General features: G+C 38.1%; 2 protein-coding genes across 2 annotated transcripts; both read left to right on the top strand.

Annotated features, from left to right (window-relative positions):
* The first annotated feature begins 351 nt into the window (after window positions 1-351).
* LOC143891921 (uncharacterized) lies at window positions 352-1,686 on the top strand. The gene is made up of 3 exons (XM_077396416.1): window positions 352-626; window positions 742-1,038; window positions 1,128-1,686. The coding sequence occupies exons 1-3, from the start codon at window positions 352-354 to the stop codon at window positions 1,684-1,686; spliced, it is 1,131 nt and encodes a 376-aa protein (XP_077252531.1).
* A 7,417-nt stretch (window positions 1,687-9,103) lies between these two features.
* On the top strand, window positions 9,104-17,852 carry LOC143846253 (putative inactive poly [ADP-ribose] polymerase SRO1). The gene is made up of 7 exons (XM_077354687.1): window positions 9,104-11,506; window positions 12,466-12,707; window positions 12,933-13,036; window positions 13,128-13,301; window positions 13,393-13,489; window positions 14,551-14,728; window positions 17,606-17,852. Exons 1-6 carry the CDS (start codon window positions 9,888-9,890, stop codon window positions 14,589-14,591), a joined length of 2,277 nt encoding a protein of 758 aa, XP_077210802.1. The 5' UTR covers window positions 9,104-9,887; the 3' UTR covers window positions 14,592-14,728; window positions 17,606-17,852.
* Window positions 17,853-18,100: the final 248 nt, after the last annotated feature.

Genomic DNA, 18,100 nt, shown 5'->3' with positions numbered 1-18,100 from the left:
CTCCTGAGAATGTAGACCCAATTGAAGAAATTGAGAGCAAATGTTCTCAAGCTGGCGAGCAAACTCCTTCGGATGAATTGATAGAAGAACATCCGCCTGCTGATTTTGCCATTTGTACAAGGAAGAGTCTGAACAAAAACAGAGACCCAAATGTTCAGTTGAAAGATGGAAGCCAAAGCTCTAGTGTGAGCCCACACAATCAATACCTAACTCTTATCAATGAAAGTCAGAGTCTCTTGGAACATTAGGGGGATCTGCTTGGAGACAAAGAAAGGGGAGGTGCAAAATCTTATCAGAAGTTCGAATGCCCCAATATGTTGTCTGCAAGAAACAAAAGCCAGAGAATTTATGATGGGAGACTATGTGAAGCAGATCAGAGATTACTGGGCTCATTTCGGAAATTATGCTCGTGTTATCAAAGGGAGAATTTGGCTTCTGCGGGATCCGATTCGTGTAAATATGCAGATCATAAATGACTCCAGCCAGTTTGTTCATGCCAAAGCCCAGCTTATTCACACAAATCAGTCTTTGTACCTTACTGCTGTTTATGGGAGGAACTATGGAGGTGACAGGAAAATTCTCTGGCAGGACCTGGAAGCTATTGAACCATCTATTGATAGTATTGGGTGCCTTCAATGTGATTATAAATTATAATGAAAGAACTGAAGGAGCTTCCCGCAATCAATCTGATATCGAAGACTTCAATTCTTGTATCAATAATTGCTCTCTTATGGACCTCAGAACTATTGGGCATCCCCTTTCTTGGAATAATAGGGCCTCCTACAGTGAGCTCAAATATGCCAGATTGGACAGGGCTCTTGTTAATGACTTTTGGATCCAAGATCATCCTCTCTCCTTTGCTGAATATAAACCTCCGGGAGTTTCTGACCACAGCCCAATAATTGTTAGTCTCAAGGAATATACAAGCCTTGGTCCCAAACCATTTCGTTTTTTGGATATGTGGCTTGATGATCCTTCCCTTTATGCTGTGGTGGAACGAGCTTGGTCCACCAAGATCAAAGGTAACCCAATGTACAGGTTTGTTCAAAAACTCAAGTAAAAGCTCACATAACCCTATGGAATAAGGATGTTTTTGGTCGGATTGATATTATGGTGCCTGCTGCTAGATCAAAGCTTGAAGATGCTCAAAATCGTTTGGCTCAAAACCCAGCTGACAGGAATCTCAGAGATAAAGAAAAAGAAGCCAGAGATGAGTTTTTCAGTATTGCCAGAAGCGAGGAATCCATGATGAGACAAAAATCAAGAATTAGTTGGCTATGTGAAGGAGATACAAACTCGAAGTTCTTTCATGCTGCTGTAAAAAGCAGGTATCATAGGAATCACATAGTGGTCATGGAGAGGGAAGATAGCACCATTTCCTATGATCCATCGGAGATATCAAATATATTGGTTAAATTTTATTGGGATCTTCTTAACAAATATCAGAATTTGGCTTATAATGTCCCATCTCCTGACAAAAAGCTCACTGATTCTGAGGCTAGCCACATTTCCAGAGATGATTCGGAGGAGGAAATAAGAGAGGCTGTCTTCTCAGGAGAGGGAAGCAAAGTTCCGGGTCCAGATAGTTTCAATGGAAATTTCTTTAAGATACTTAATTGGGCAAGATCTCATTTTAGCAGTTCAGAACTTCTTCCTCAAGGGCAAACTGCTGAAAGAGGCGAATAACACTTTCATATCCCTGATCCCAAAGGGTCCTGATGCTACTTCCCCAAGTAAATTCAGGCCAATTTCCTTGTGCAATTTTATATACAAGATCATCACAAAAATATTGGCGAGGAGGCTCAAAACCGTGATTCACAAGCTGGTTTCTATTTAGATCGGAGGGCTAGGATCCGCCTATGGAAAAATATTTTGGGACGCAACCTATTTACGTTTATGGCCCATCAAATGGACGGTTTGGATTATCCTATGCTGTGGTATGGGCGGGGCCTACGTTGTTGAAAGATGAGCCCACCATTCCACCAAGGGTTTCTGTCAGGCCCACCAACTGTTCCTGTTGTGTGTGGAGAGAGAGACCGGTCAAGGGGGGGGGGGGGGGGGAATATCAGCGCCCTTAATATATAAGCATATCATAAAAACAAAACATAAGCTATTTCAGTTGACAGTTATCAATCATGTTATGAAATCATTTAAATGATAACTATCTTCTCTAACTCATCACAATAATATAAATCTGGCATAAAGTACAAGTTAAGAGAACAGTAGCCATGATACCAAACGAAACAGAGGCAAGTTTAACACCTATCAACTGATTAAGTGTTACAATAATTGTGGGCCCCAATCTGATGTCTTGTCAGATTAAGCAACCTCAAATTAACCATGAAATGTTTCTATATTATTCATCTTTAAAATCAATTATTAGGAGATTATTTTAACAATAATATAGCTGATAAGTTGCAGCACATACAGATAAGAAGAATAGCTACTACACCTAGTACGAAGTAATTAAGATTAAAATGTAGTACGTAATCCACATAAACCATATTTCAAATTGGGGATTCAATTTTTGGACAGAGGGGATGATAAAGTTGTGTTTTTCATATATGATAAGGAGAAATGAAATCGTTTTTTTTTAATCCTATATTTCATCTGTTTTTTTTACTTTTGAGATGATTTGAATACGCAGAATGTAATGGTTTGGTTGGAATAATCATGGTGAGATGGGAAAGATGAATACTGATTTGGATTCTATCCTTGTGTAGTCAGTTTCTTCATTCAATCAGTCTACTACAAAGAAAGCGAAAAAAAAAGAAAGAAAATGTGACAGTGTTGAGGTATAGCTGTTAAAGAGGCTTTTGTTTCGAGAGGTTTGTGGTTATTTTTCATTAGGGTAATCTCTCTTCCCTAATCTCCCTCATTTCTTAGTTGTAATCTTTGATTTAAACAATTTTGTTTAGGTTTTCTGATTCTTGATCAGAGGGTATCTCCATTGTCTTTATACTTAATATTTCAAGCTACTCCCTCTCTCTACTGTCACATCTCTCAGACTCCAAAGGGCATATTCCAGTTGAGGTGTGATCGAAACCCTAGATTGTTTTTCTTACCCTATGTCAGATCTCCTACTTCTGCATTGTAAATTTAATTCCTTTTTTATTTGTTTAGACTCTCTGTTGTTGCCTGTGTTTCTTTCTCTTTTAATGGAAACTGACAGCCATGTAATGGCTCTGATGAAAAATTGTTATTATTTATATATTTATTTGGATTGTTATTATCATTATTATTATTGTTACTATTGTTGTTGTTGTTATTATTACATGCTTGGAGCTCCAACAGTGAGTATTTATTTATTTTTAATTCCCCAAATTGTTATGTTTGGATGCATGTAGAGTAGCAAAATGAGGCTGATAGATCAAGGGCTAGGATCATCATTCAATCGTACCTAAGGTTTGAAGGCCCCAATATATCGGCCAAATCGGACCCTGTAATATTAATATATAAGCCAATATATCTTGAATATTTCCAAATATTCTCAGACCCCCTTCTATATCAATATTTAAAGTTTTGGTGAATTCCACCCTATGATCGATGTTAGTGTCATCTTAACCCTTCATGGGCGGGCCCCTTATGATAGAGATGACATGAGCCCGAATTATTTCTGATCGAACAATCCTTACCGTTCAATCCTAGAATACTTGAAAATGAACCGCTAAGATTAAAAAAAAGAACATTCGAGTTGTCTCACAGAAGAACCTTTTTTTGGTTTTTGATGGGTTCTCACAGAAGAACCCATCAAAAAGAACTTGGAATGTTCGATGGGTGCGATTTTCAAGTCATGTCGTTACTTTAAAGTGGGTCCCACAAATATGATAGGTCATATCATGTAAACGTCACTTAAGTTATTGTCTTAAAGCATAGGAATATTTTTGTAATTTCATTTATGATAAAACATCACCTACGGTTTCCGTCGAGTTTCATCGCAACAAACAGAAGTATACAGTATAAGGATTATTGCTAACTTCTTCCGGTACTTATTATTGCTAGCCACATCTCCAGAAATAGTATTTCCATACAGTTTTCACCACATCTGATAAGACAAATCTCTCAACACATACAATTGCAAATGATGGACGAGAAGTAGCCTTTGGAAAAGGTGGCTCGCAAATACCTATAAAAAAGAGAGAGAGAAAAAACAAAAATTTACTAAAAACACGGGTGACCCTAAAGTCGACCCGGCCCGGGTGCGGGTCCAAGATTCGTGACCCGTAAATTTTTTCAAGTCATTTTTTACCTAGTCCGATTGACCCGGACCTATACGGATCGGGTCAAACCCGGCCTAGCCCCCCGTTTGCCAGGTCTAGCTAGCTATAATACAAATATACAATCTCCGCCAACCAAAAAGGTTTTTGAAAATTGGGCATCCATCCATCCTATCCTACGTTCCTTTTGTGATTCAAATTAGAGCCCTAGGAATTTTGATTTACATGTGGAATCATTTTTGTTGAAACAATTACAATAAATAAAATTAAGAAGGGACTCTTAAAAGAGTTTTAATATGCTCTCTGCACCTACCTTTTTGTTTGTCTTTTTTTTTTTAAATAGAGTTGTTACAACATAATTTGATGATCCAAACCATTCAATTGTTAGGCCCCAACATAAATAGTCCTTGCCTTGAAAATCATCTCGATAGGATAATCCTAATCCTAATTGGTAGAATGACAACAAATTATAGAAACCCTACAAATCGGAGGGTTAGGATCGTAGTATGGAGTTGATTTTCGAGGGATGACCTATTCACATTTGTGCCTAACAAATGAATGGTGCGGGTCACCGACTAATGTCAGCATGTATTTTTCATATAATTTGTTTAACATCTGGGAAATGATATGTCCGCCTGCTTTACTTCCATGCACCAGCCCCTTTAGTGTAAAATGAGCATGGTTTTAAATTTCAGCCAAAATCTGAAATTTTGGATTTCAGTCAAGTCTGAAACTGAAACATTCCGAAACCGAAATTCCCGAAATTTACCAAATTTTGAGAATTTCGGCCAAAATCTCAAAAAATAAAAGCCCTTTTTTTATTCTTTACAGACTTTCGGCCGAAATTGCAGCCTAATTTTGGGATTTCGGCCAAAATTTCAGTTTCGGTCCGACCAAAATTTTACCAAAATTGAAATTTAAAACCATGAAGAAGAATAGTCATAAACGCACTAGAGTGGGTGGCTGAGTGTGAAAATATCACATCCCTAAAATCTCTTTCATCTAAATTTTGGATGTATAAAGTTTCTATTTTTCTGTGGCCAAACAATTTGCTAGGCAATTTTGCGGAAAGCCATTTGCAGATGACTTTTGCATGAGATAACAGTTTGAACAGGCATCTAGGCTCACTTTATAGCAGATTTAATTCATCTGAGGTGGCTATTCTCTCATGCAGAAGTCAGATGTGAAGTGGCTTTAAGCGAAATTGCCTAGCAAATCAAGGATGGTGATATTGGAATCATGATTAATTGGATTTAACAGGTAGATATCTTGTCATTGAAACCTTAGCCGTTTGGTTGCTGGGTTTTTTTTTTTTTCCTAGGATTTATGTGGGAGAATATTTAGTGGTCTCACATCAGCTTTTTCTTGGTGACATCAGCAAAATCTTGTCTTGAAAAGGGTGATCTCTCTTTCTCTCTCTCCACTCATCATAATATCTTTCTCTAATTAATGCTTGTCCCCTCTTTTGTCTCCTACCTTTACCCACACAAATCCCAGAAAAAAAAAAAAAAAAACCCGGCAACTAAACGGCTCGTGGAAAAAGCAGGGGCACTTTGGAACCTCATGGTCTAGGGAAATGCTATCAACGACCATGTTTTAATAGTTGATTGGGTCCCAGCTTTCATTTTTAATCGGCTTGTGAGAGCTTTTATTTAAGAGAAATGCTGAAAGACAAGATGCCTTAGTGGAATTGTGGAAATATCAAAACATGGTAGTGCTGGTATCATTTTAGTTGCATTATTTTGATTCAAAGTCGAAGTAGGGAAAAGGCTAAATAAAGGTAAACTTGGGGAACAAGTTTTGTTCAACGTTGACAGGAGCGGTGTGCCTTCAAAGATATAACCAACCATAAAACCCTCCAAACCCCAAGAAATTACATCGATGCCATTTCATCTCACGTCACAGGGGATTAGGGGATGAGGCACAACTTTGATTTATCTAGAATTACCTCGGATAATAGTGTAAGTAGTGTTTGGTTGAACGGCATATACACAGAGAGTAGGAGAATAAGTAGGGGTGTCATTACCAATATAGAGAGAACTATTCCGTTGAAAATTCAACCTAAACTCCTTGATTTTAGAGCACTTATGGTTAGGGGTGAGCATTATTCGGTTATAACCGAATAACCGAACCGAACCGAACCGATTTGGTCGGTTTGGTTCGGTTTTTCTCCATTTCGGTTCGGTTTCGGTTAGTTTTTTTGGAAATTCGGTTAATCGGTTTTGGTTTCGATTATCTAAAAAAATAATTCGGTTAACCGAAATAATGGATGAAACCATTTTTTTTCCAAAAAAAGTTTCTTTATGTGCACTCCGTGAGATGATTAAAACCGTCCATTTGATTGATCACAACTTAATTATGTTGTGGTCAAAAAATCATTTTGATCGGATGATCGTAGCCCTCCGATCCAAGCCAAAATTTTACTTTTTCCCCTCTTTTCCTCTCACAATTCGGTTATAACCGAATAACCGAATTTGTAATCGGTTCGGTTTCTCATAATTCGGTTTCGGTTTCGGTTCGAATTTTAGGAAACCGAAATAAATTCAGTTTTGACATTTCGGTTTTTTCGGTTCGGTTTTAACCGAATAACCACCCCTACTTATGGTTTAAAAGTCATAATGAGAGGGGACAAGGAGTTCATACAGAACACAAGCAATTATTACAAGGGAGACATCATCCAAAGGAGTAAAAGGGGAGTTATAAGCTATTACAATCTTCTTGAAAAAAATAAAAATCAAATGGCAACCAAACGGATCGCTGTATGGGTGTTTCTTGAACTTATTGGAAAAAGGAGGGGCACTTTCGAATCTTTGACATGGCACTAGGGAAATGATATCTACAACCATGCTTTAATAGTTGCACGGGGTCCCTCCCAGCTTGTGTTTTCTTTTTTAAGCGGCCCGTGAGAGCTTTAACTTAAATGCTAAAAGACACGATATCATTTCAGCTGCATTATTTTGATTCAAAGTCGAAGGAGAGAGAGAGAGAAGGGTAAATAAAGATTACCTTGGGGAACAAGTTTTGTTCAACGTTGACACGAGCGTTACTCAAGTCCTCTCTCGCCTTCGAACATATAACCAAGGGGAAAAGCCTCTAAATCACAAAAAATTACATCGATGCCATTTCTTTTCAGTACCACGACAATACTCTGAAATTTTGTGCTGTGCCAAAATTGCCCTCTACTATTCCTCGTATTTACAGGCTATGCTAGTTGAGTAATAATGGTAAAATCTAAAAATTGAGTAAAAGATCAAAAATTTTTATAGGTATTTTTTATGGGAACTGCTGAGGTCCATCGCAAAGGACATTTTGCGGCTGGTCTGTCGCATGTCACACAGACCACCCACCTCATGAATGAAGACAACGGCTTTTGTCTCTATTCACGGGGTGGCTAGTCTGACTGACATGCGATAGACCAGCCGCAAAATGCCTTTTCCGATGGACCCTAGCAAATTCCATTTTTTATAGGTATTTTTTTGCTTTGGATTAGAAGATTAAATGATATTATTGTTGACATTTGGGTACATATTTGTGTGCCTTCTTATAATCAATATATATTAGATTGTAAAAGAATGTCGTAGATTTTGCTTGAACTACGGGAGTTTTGTTTGGTAACAAAACAGGGGTTATGATAATTAAGGGACTGTGGATAGGGAGAAATTGGATAGGGATTATTTGATTTGTAAATAGATAAGTTGAAAATATGATCATCACAGAGTGAGGAATATGGATATCATAGAACCCTAATTCTAGCTCACCCCGTATGTGTTATCCCAAAATCTTTTTGATGTGAGGTCTGATGCTCATGTGACTGAATTCTATTAGGTCATTAGGTGTTTTGGAGACGAGATTACTATTTAGTAATGACGATGGAAATTATATCCGTCCCTAATAATTGTCTATAACGATGGATTATAGGGACAATTTATCTTCTATGGCTAAAATGGTTTTTTCTTGTAGTGTACCCTACATGATCGATAGGGACCGTATGACGCTAAAATTGTGCGATTTGTACACATTTGTTAGTGTAGTCTGTGGAGATGAATACATTTGTGGGTCTGATCATCTCAATAGATGTGAGTAGATCCCACAATTGTAAATCACACGAATATCGCTACACATCACATGTACGTCATAATTCAATAATAGATCGGATCATGGTCAACTTAATCCGAACATGGTCCTATTTGTAGATAAACCTGGGCTCACTTGTTCCTCTTCCCTAGAGATCCCAGATGACAGAAACGTAGGAGAGACATCAATTCCAACTATCGTTCATGTACGATCCAAACTAGATCTGACCAACTTCCTATGATATACAATCATTATACGTTATCCATAATATTTGCATGAATGTCAATATTGATCCATCAGAACTATAATTCATTGATAGATCGTATGACGATCCACGCACCTAACGCCAATTGGTATATCGATAATTTATGAACATGATATCCTTTGGTAATTAGAACGCCGACGTGAATTTCAATAGCAATAGATTATAACTATGTATTTTGTTGATAGATATTGGATCAAGATCCAGGTAGCCTTAATTAGCATATCGAAAAAAGAGGTTCATTTGTGATCTCAATACTGTTGGATAAATAGTATCTTGGTCCGAGAAATAGCAAATTATATACACAAAAAAAAAAAAAAAACTCTTTGAATCTTCCGTAAACTACACATAATTTGACTGAATTGTGGATCGAAATGCAAAATATTACAGGGGCTATTTTGGATATTTCCATATGGGTACTTTCGTCCTCTTTCCGATGATTGAGATTTACATAGGCTTACAAGTTACAACATTATCAGCGTGAGGAGGTTGGTAGAATCCGTAATATTATCAAACCATAGTGTCACTTTGAAGCGCATTCTTGCATATGTAACCATGGCCGTAGGTGAAGAAAAACAGTGATGAACAGTAGTAGCCTACCCATTTTCTTCCCCAGACAGGTACGTTTCGCAGAAAATCGTGAGACGATCTGCGCCGTTGAATCCATCATTGCGACTTCTAAGCCGTTTTTGCACCGTTGGATCTTGCAATCACTATCATCTATCTTCTTTCTTCTTCTTCTTTCTTCTTTTCCCGTTGTATTCTTTTCTAGGGTTTGTATTTCAAAAACAGTGCTGAGAGACTGTTTTTCTTTTTTGTTCTGAAAAACAGAAGGGTTTCTGGTAAGAACGTGGAATCTCCGTCTTCTTCTCAATTTTTGAAGCCTCTGATCGAGAAGAGAAAAGGGCAAGACTAAAAATCTCGTCTTTTTATCTGTTTTTGCAACGTTGATGCTCAAAAGAGGAAAAACAAGAGAAAGATCTTTATTTTTTTCCTTGTTTTGACTCTTATCAGGTGATTTTCTAGTGCAGATTCGAAACATTTCGTCTAGGTTTCATCTGTTAGAGAAAAATCATCCGATCGGCTACCTAAACATATAATCAAACCCTAGATTTCTTATTTTCTTGGCCTTTCTTCGTGGACAAGCTAAACATATAATTTCAAACCCTAGATTTCTTATTTTCTTCGCTTTTGTTCCTGCACAAGCTAAACGTATAATTTCAAACCCTAGATTCCTTTTTTTCCCTCCTTTGTCCGTGGACAAGCTAAACGCATAATTTCAAACCCTAGATTTTTTTTCCGCTTTTGTTCGTGGACAAATCTCTCTCTGTGATATGAAGCCCGAAGGTGGAAATTACGTTCTTGCCACTGCAAAAAAGAGAAATCCCTATGCAGCTAAGTTAGTTCAGAAGAGGAAGAAGAAGGCTCTGGGCAGGGGCAGATCTGTAAATAGACAATATCCTCAGCCTCACTCTAAGGCTAAGGCTAACCACAGTCTCCCGCCCAGTTGCTTGGCCTTCCTTCAGAACCAGGCAAACTTTGAAAAGAGCGATATTCCATCAAAGATCATGTTCTTTTTGAACGGCAATTGGACTGATTTCCCACCCGAAACTTTCGAAATTCTCAAGAGGGCTTTTGTTTCTAGAAACCCATCTGTAGTTTTTGAGTTTGATGGCTCTACTCAGTTATTGGATTTCCTTAGGATGCTACAGATTGATTTGACATCTGGGCATGAGCGTTCAGTTGCGTGGATTGATGTTAAAGGGAAGTGTTTCTTCCCAAAGGTGTTTGTAGGTGGGGATAGTGGGTTTGATTCTGAGAGTCCTCTTGAGTTGAAAATTGTAGTAAATATCGAAAATTCAAAGGTTGTCCAAGTAAAAACTAATGTGCAATCGGAGAATAAGGGGTGCGAAGGACGCGAGATTGATCAGATTGTGAGAAGGGAGATAGGTGGTGAGTTGGGTAATTTGGGGTATTCGAGGAAGGTTAAGGAAATTGACCAGATTGTAAGAAGGGAGATAGAGGGTGAGTTGGGTAATTTGGGGAATTCAAGGAAGGTTAAGGAAATTGCTGTTCGTATACCTGATTTGAACGAAAAGGAGGTTACAGAGGTTGAGGAAATAGCGCCCCCTCATCTTTGTTTAAACGATAATGAGGCTGTTAATGATAATTCGGCCGAAATCGCAGCTCGTATGGTCTCAAAGGACAAAGAGGTTGTTGATGACAATGTTAACGAAGTAGCGGCACGTCTTATGTACTTGAAAAGGAATGGAGCTACTAATGGTATTTCTGCAAATGTAGTGCAAGATATGGAAGTCACAGCCCATCAAGTTTTAAAGGAAAATGAGGTTGGTGATGGCAATTTTGTAAGTACTGATAAGGGAAATAAGTCTCAGGAGAGACTTGACAATGTGGCGGACAAGGTCGCTATAGAGCTGAGATGCAATGGAGAGAGTAGTAATTTGGGAGAGCGAAAGTTGGAGTGCACTATAAGCCCGAGTGATAAGGCCAGTGATGAGATGCTTGACTCATCGAAACGGGTCTGTCTCTCCGGGTCACCTGAATTAGGAATGTCTTGTAGGAAGTCAAGATTTGATTCGATGGGTAGGGATTTAGCAAAGTTATCAGAAAATGACGAGGCTTACATTGCAGTCATGAATATGTTCTTGAGGGGGATGCTAAAGATTGACACAGGAGTGAAAGTTAGGGAAATCTATTGTTGTTCACACGCAAGTTCGACGGGTAGTGCTCGATTGCGGGTCTTTGACAAGCTTGTGGAGATGACAAAGGCAACTCGTGGGGATGCAAATATTAGGTATGGGTGGTACGGCACCTCTCCTAAGGTTGTAGAGAGCATAGTTTTGCATGGCTTTGGGCAGGTTGAAGCCCGAAGCCGTGCGAAAGGCTATGGCATTGGCCTATATCTCTCTCCCGAAGGCGACTCGCATTCAAGGTAACACTTGAATTTATTTTATTTTTTGAGAAAAAAAGGTAACTTTAATTAGATTCCAAAGGTAATTAGATAAGCAGGCGACAAGTTGTCATCCAGCTTCATTACAATCAATGTACTGCCCAACACTTGAATTTATTCTGTGCGTCGGGTTGGGAAGGTTTTAGTCCCATTGTTAGGTTCTAGAAAGTTCAACACAAGTTCAGCTATCTTTGCTAGTTATCTACGTATATCTCCACATGTTTGGCTTAGTTTTCTTTGTAGATTTACGTACATTTGGAAAGCTTACTTTTGCACGGATCAATAACTTGTGTTCATAATTTATTGCTGCACGGACAAAGCATCGACCCATGCGTACATTTTGTAATAGTTGTAGAGATGTACTTATATAGAGGATACATTAAGAAATCTACATATATAGAAATTTATTTAAGATATACAATTGGCAATCCAAACACGTGATAGAAGGTTTCTGTTCTTCTTAATAAACATAGACAGGGCTTATTGATACCCGTGTTGACTACCTGTTTAGCGCCCTTTTCTTTTAAGGAAATAAAGCATTTTTTTAATGGTAGAAATAACGCATTGTTAGCAGATAGCTTCTGTATATTCAAATGGACAAAGCATCGATATATGCATATCTATTATGTGTACATTTTATAATAGTTGTAGAGGTGTACACAATTACATATATAGAGGATACAGTAATAAATCTCCATGTACAGAAATTTATTTAAGATATACCCGAGCACACGATAGAAGGTTTCTCGTCTTCTTAATAAACATAGACACAGCTTATTGATATCCGTGTTGACTTCCTGGTTAGCGCCCTTTTCTTTTAAGGAAATATAGCATTATTAGTAGATAGTTTCTATATATTCAATCTGTAAACTGGGTGTTCCTATCTGAGGAAGGAATCACATATTAAGCCACTGAAACCCCTTGGTATAATTCGTCTCTAGTGCATCTCAATCGGAGCCTGATGACAACGAAACTTTTTATGTGGTGTTATGCCGTGCTATTATGGGCAACATGGAGCAAATTGAGATGGGGTCTCATCAGTGTCACCCCAGCAATAAAGGCTTTGATAGTGGTGTTGATGATTTAATAGATCCCAAATGCTATGTTATCTGGAGCACGCGCGTGAATACCCATATTCTCCCTGAGTATGTTGTGGGCTTCGCAGTTTCAGAGCATCTGCAAGGTAGTATTTTTTGTGCCTCTTCTCTTCTGAATATTGTTTTACATTCTCTGAATTGTATGTGATCTTATCTAAGAAAAAAGGCTATTGATGTTGGCACTACCATATTTTGATAATTTCACGAACTCATCTTGTCTTTTATTGTAATTATCAAAACATGGTAGTGCCAATATCAGTGGCCTTAAAAAATAGTCTGGTTACCTAATGTTGCTTGAGTTTGTTTAATAGAGCTGCCGAGGAGAAGAAATGGCGAACTAAAGTCCACCAATCTCCCCCATTCTTGTGGTTCTCCGATAGAAAGTCCAAGATCTGTTCCAAGTCCCGTGCACGCAGTATGATTTGTACATCATTTTTATCAGTTCTTCTTTCCATCTTATTGGGCATTATATAATTTTTGTTGACTGATTGCTTATTTTTGTCCAGGTTTTACCAACGGCACATCCTCCTTCAATGGATACACAAATACAGAGCAGAATAAGACTTCCTTCTCCTGGTCTAGCGCCCAACATGTCATTCCCTGCACTATTCTCTCTATTGAGAAACCATCTTCCCGAGTCTAGTATGGAAACTCTAGAAGACGGATATAATGAATACAAGGTACATACTTTTAAATATACAAATTGGCTATTCATTTTGTCGTTTGACATTAATTATTTAGCTAGATTCCTATCTGCACTGTAATTTACAGGCCTCGAGAATTGCAAAAGATGACCTCGTACAAAGAATAAGGTTGACTGTTGGAGATGATTTGCTTATTCGTGCAATCCAGTGCATCCGTAGATCAGGTATGACATTAAAGCTATTTATCTTCCCGGTGATATTTCAATTGAACGTGATTGGGAGTTTTCTTGCTGGATATGTCCTGAATCAATCAAGGTATAGACATGGTTTTGAATTTTGGCCAAAATTCAAAATTTCCAAAATTTCGGATTTTGGCCGGGGCTGAAATTGAAATTTATATTAAATTTTTTAACATTTCTAAGATTTACACCGAAATTACTGAAATTTCAGTTGAAATTTCGATTTCGGCTGAGGCCGAAACTGAAACCGAAACTTAAATTTCAAACCTTAGGTATAGATGTGGGGGATGACAAAATCCCTTGCTCGGGTGTTTGATAGCATCCTTTTATGTTGTGTTCGTTGCTTGAGTTGTTTCTGCCAATTTGTACATTAATATGTACTAAGAGCATAGCCACTTCTAATTTATAGTGGAAGGATGACTATTTAAACTGTCTGAAAGTCTATCCCGAAGAAGGGAAATGGTATTGGCTCCCTGAAGTGATCCTTTTTTCACCATTTCAGTTTGTCTTGTTTGATTTGCTTTTACTTGCATATAGGACACATGGACATGGTGTCATGCCTAATTTTAAGTTAGTGGCTCTGAGGTTAGGATGAAACCTGTTTAGTTCCTGGTTCACTACTTTAGTTGTTTCCTTTTCATTTGTGTATAAATCTATGGTAAGAAAACTTGGCTTGCTTCATTACCATTGATTTTACTGGAATGATATAATTCCACCTTTAAAAGGTCTGTTTCAAATTTATTCTGAATAATATGATTGCTGAACAGGTACTAGTTTGGAATTTTAACTTGCTGTGGTTACCATGGCCCATGTTTTTGAGTTCATGACTTAAGTGCTATCTCCTACTCCTTTTATAGTTTATCTCGTTCGTTTTCTGATTGGATAGAAAAGCTGTATTTGACTGCTTGGATAGAAATTACCGAGTATATGTCCAGTCCGTAATTTTTTTTCTTGCTATATTCTCTGAAAGTGATTGTCTAAAGGCTTCATATATCTTGATTTTTTTCCATCATTTTAAGTTTTTCCTTTTGACTTGGTGGTCACAGGTTCAAGTCACGGAAACAGCCTCTCTGCAAAGCAGGGGTAAGCGTACATCTAGCCCTCCCCAGACCCCGCCATGGCGGGAGCCTCGTGCACTGGCCGCCCTATTTTAAGTTTTTCCTTTTGACTTGCTCAACTTCTTGTTACTATCCTAGTTCCCTCCACCCGGATGGCTAGGTCTCGGTAAGTTCTCAACTGCAAGTTTTTTAACATTACCAATATCCTCTATCTTTCATCTTTCCATTTTATGGTTTCCTGAGTTACGTTCTGCATGGAGCCATTCCAAATTGGGCCATTAGGAATGAGGTTTTCAAAGGTGTCTCAGTGGCTGACCTATTTAGAAAGTGGAAATAAACGTTAGAGGACAGAAGGCAGAAGAGGACGAGATCTTTATGAGGAAGAGGAGGGGTGTTAAGAGACTGTAACAGTGACATTTTGTGGGAATTCTCAGGCCAATTTGTCCTGTAGGTTCTAACCAGCGCAAACGAAGACTCTCCTAATTGGATTGCAGATCTTCTTTGCTCGGTTTAACGTTGACATGATTGTGTAAAGATACTCTTAGAATGCGATTATGTGGGGAGTTGCACAAAGTAGGGGTCCTTGGAGATAGGACATAGTGATAAACAAAATTGTTAAAAGTTATCCAGGGGGTGAGATATTTGTTTCTGTCTTACTTTAAGGGATGTCAATAGCCTTGCTGACGCTTTGGCCATAGCCTGAGTTAACAAAGATGTGCTAACCCATGTCAATCTATTTCCCTGCTGTAATACCTTATTCTGGTTTATGAGATAAAATGATGCCTACATAAAATAAAATAGGGAAATTGCCAAAGTCCCCCTAGTCAGCTACTTTAAATTACTTATAAACTAAGATACACCTATAAAAGAGAATATGAACATTAAGCGAGAAAAATCCCGAAACCATAGTGATACAAATTTTGGAACGTCACTATTGGTCTAAGTTCTTTGTTAAAAGGATATTCTATTTAGTAGAAAAAGCGGTGTGAAAATAAACTATATCATTTTTAGAAAGTGGAAGTGCCTTGTCATGTTGAACTATGCAGGAAAATCACTTTCACGGTCACAGTGATCCTTCGGAAGCCCAAAAAGCGCAGGATACTTTCCCTATTTTTGGTTTTTGATAAACTGACTCTCATTAAGAAATGAGTGTCTGACTCTGCCATTGTTATGATCAGAGAGAGTGCAGACAACCGTTTCCGTCAAACAACAAGAGAGTGACGCTTGAAGACTGAAAGTCCAGCCCAGACCTTTCGCTGATGACACGAAACTAGTAGGGGGAAGCATCATCGAAGGAAGCAATTCAATAACTATCTTTGTAGTTCCATAATGTTTCGGTTTATGCTCCTCCCTATTATCTGGTTGTACCAAGAGAAGCGTAATTGGTATCCCTTGGCGAAACAAAGGCAGATTTAGAAAGGACTTTAGGATCAGAGTTCGGTGTTAAGTTAGAGGGAAGCGGTAAGGTGCGAGTCTTCGCGGGATCCTTTTTTTTTTTTTTTTCTGTCCCTTCCCATTGGCTAGAGCAGTTCCGAATCTGTCAACAGGAACCTGATCTGAAATGTGAAAATAGAGATGATGAGGGGGAAGCTGTCAAAATAGGAAAAACAATGGGTAAACCTATTCCAATTGATATGGTTACTGAACTGGCTATGCGAGGTCGTTTTCTGAAAATCTGCGTTCAAATGGAACAATTCCCTGATTCTGAAGAAATTCCTGAAATCTGGGAGACAAGTTCTCTCCCCTGAATCTGATCTCAAGACCTTAATCTTAGTGTAGTGCCATACTGCAACCTTTGGAAGGATGAAAAGATGTTCAAAACTTCTTAATGAAAAGCTTAACTGTTGGGGACTTTCCAAAGTCCCCCGCCAAGCTCGCGTACCTAAAGCACTCTTTTATAGTTATTGAATAAATGTTTCATTTTTATTTTTGTGTGTGTGTGTCTTGGGGAAGAGAGGGGGGGGGGGGGGGGGGGGGGGGGGGGGGGGAGGAGGAGGAGACCCAAATAACGATTAATGTTCTAGGGTCATCCAATGAAGGTGTTCTTAAAAGAATTTGCCCAGACTTATAGTTATCTTTCATATAAAAGGATCCGATCAGGGATCAGTCTTTTAGCAAGAAGGGTAACAACCACTTCTTTTTACCATCTACCAAATGTATTCTTGGTCACTTTAATGCTTATCCCAAGAAAAAATATTAATATGTCAATGCAAGGTGATTTTAGTGATTAAAAATAATTTAGGGGCATTTTGGTTGAAAAAATTCAGTCAATGGGGCATTTTTCTCGAGTTGTTGATACATGGTATACAGACTTTTTTTTTTGAAAGGTATACAGACTTGTTGATACATGTTTTTCACTGGATTATGTACTTAAGTGGAGATTGGGTTTGAATTCTCAGAGGATACTTGAAACCTTCGAAGTGCATTTTCTTGACATTATATGGAGAAAGTTTTGATTATTTTGTTGTAGCTTTTATGGTTTAGCATAATATTTGACAGCTATTTAGTTTCCATTCTAGGTTTCTTTCATTTTACCTGTATGGTCATTTGAACTGTTTAGCTATCGGTCCACTTGTTTGCTTTAAACATGGCTCATTAGGCTATTTTAGTGATTAAAAATAGTTTATGGGCATTTTGGTTGAGAAACTTCAGGCAATGGGGCTTCTAGTGTTAAGTGTTGCATGGTTACATGATAATACAGAGTTGTTGATACATATTTTTCAGTGGATTATGTACTTAAGTAGAACTGAGGCACTGAGCCATCCAGGAGATTGGGTTTTAATTCTCATAGGATACTTTAAATCTTTGAAGTGCATTTTTCTTGACGTTATAACAGGGAAAGGTTTGATTATTTTGTTGTAGCTTTTATTGTTTAGTATAATATTTGACAGCCATTTAGTTTCCGTTCTAGGTTTCTTTCCTTTTACCCGTAGGGTCATTCAAACTGTGTATCTATGGTCCACTTGTTTGCTTTAAACATGACTCCTGACGTGTCTTCTTTTTCACGTTTTTTCCTAATTTCTTTTTGTGGTATTTTCTCCAGCTGGTGTTGTTAACAGGGATGGATATGACTAGTGAGTTGCGTTCTTGATCGCTCAACCAAGGGAGCCGAGCGGAAGATGCAAAATGGGTCACCTGTTTTTAGGTGTTATGATGTATGGAGGCAAAGAAATGGCTTCTTGATCTGGAGGTTAAGTCAGAAACTGTTTTCTTATCTCCAGTTAATGACAGTTAATCATGGATTTAGATTGATGCACTCTTTTTTGTCATTTAAGTTCATGGTTTGCTTCCTTGTTGAATGAGTACCCCCCCTTAGTAGAGCATAGCACTACTAGTAAAATAATGATGGTTAGGAGAGCGTGCTTTTATGCTGGTTATTGCAGGTGGATGAGTGATTTGATTCTAACCATGATGAATTAAATCACAATGCTAAGATTGATGAATTATTATGGTCATGGTTCCCCAGTCGCTGATAGGAAACTAGGTATTGCTCGGATTTACGGCTCAAGGGGTTTACTGTGCATCAGTGGAGTTTCTC

Source organism: Tasmannia lanceolata, unplaced genomic scaffold, assembly GCF_043159265.1.
Source record: "Tasmannia lanceolata isolate RefF3 unplaced genomic scaffold, GAP_Taslan_0.1 ptg000015l, whole genome shotgun sequence".
NCBI classification, from domain to species: domain Eukaryota; kingdom Viridiplantae; phylum Streptophyta; class Magnoliopsida; order Canellales; family Winteraceae; genus Tasmannia; species Tasmannia lanceolata.
The sequence above is the reverse complement of the archived record's forward strand: the minus strand, read 5'-3'. Positions and strand labels throughout refer to the sequence as shown.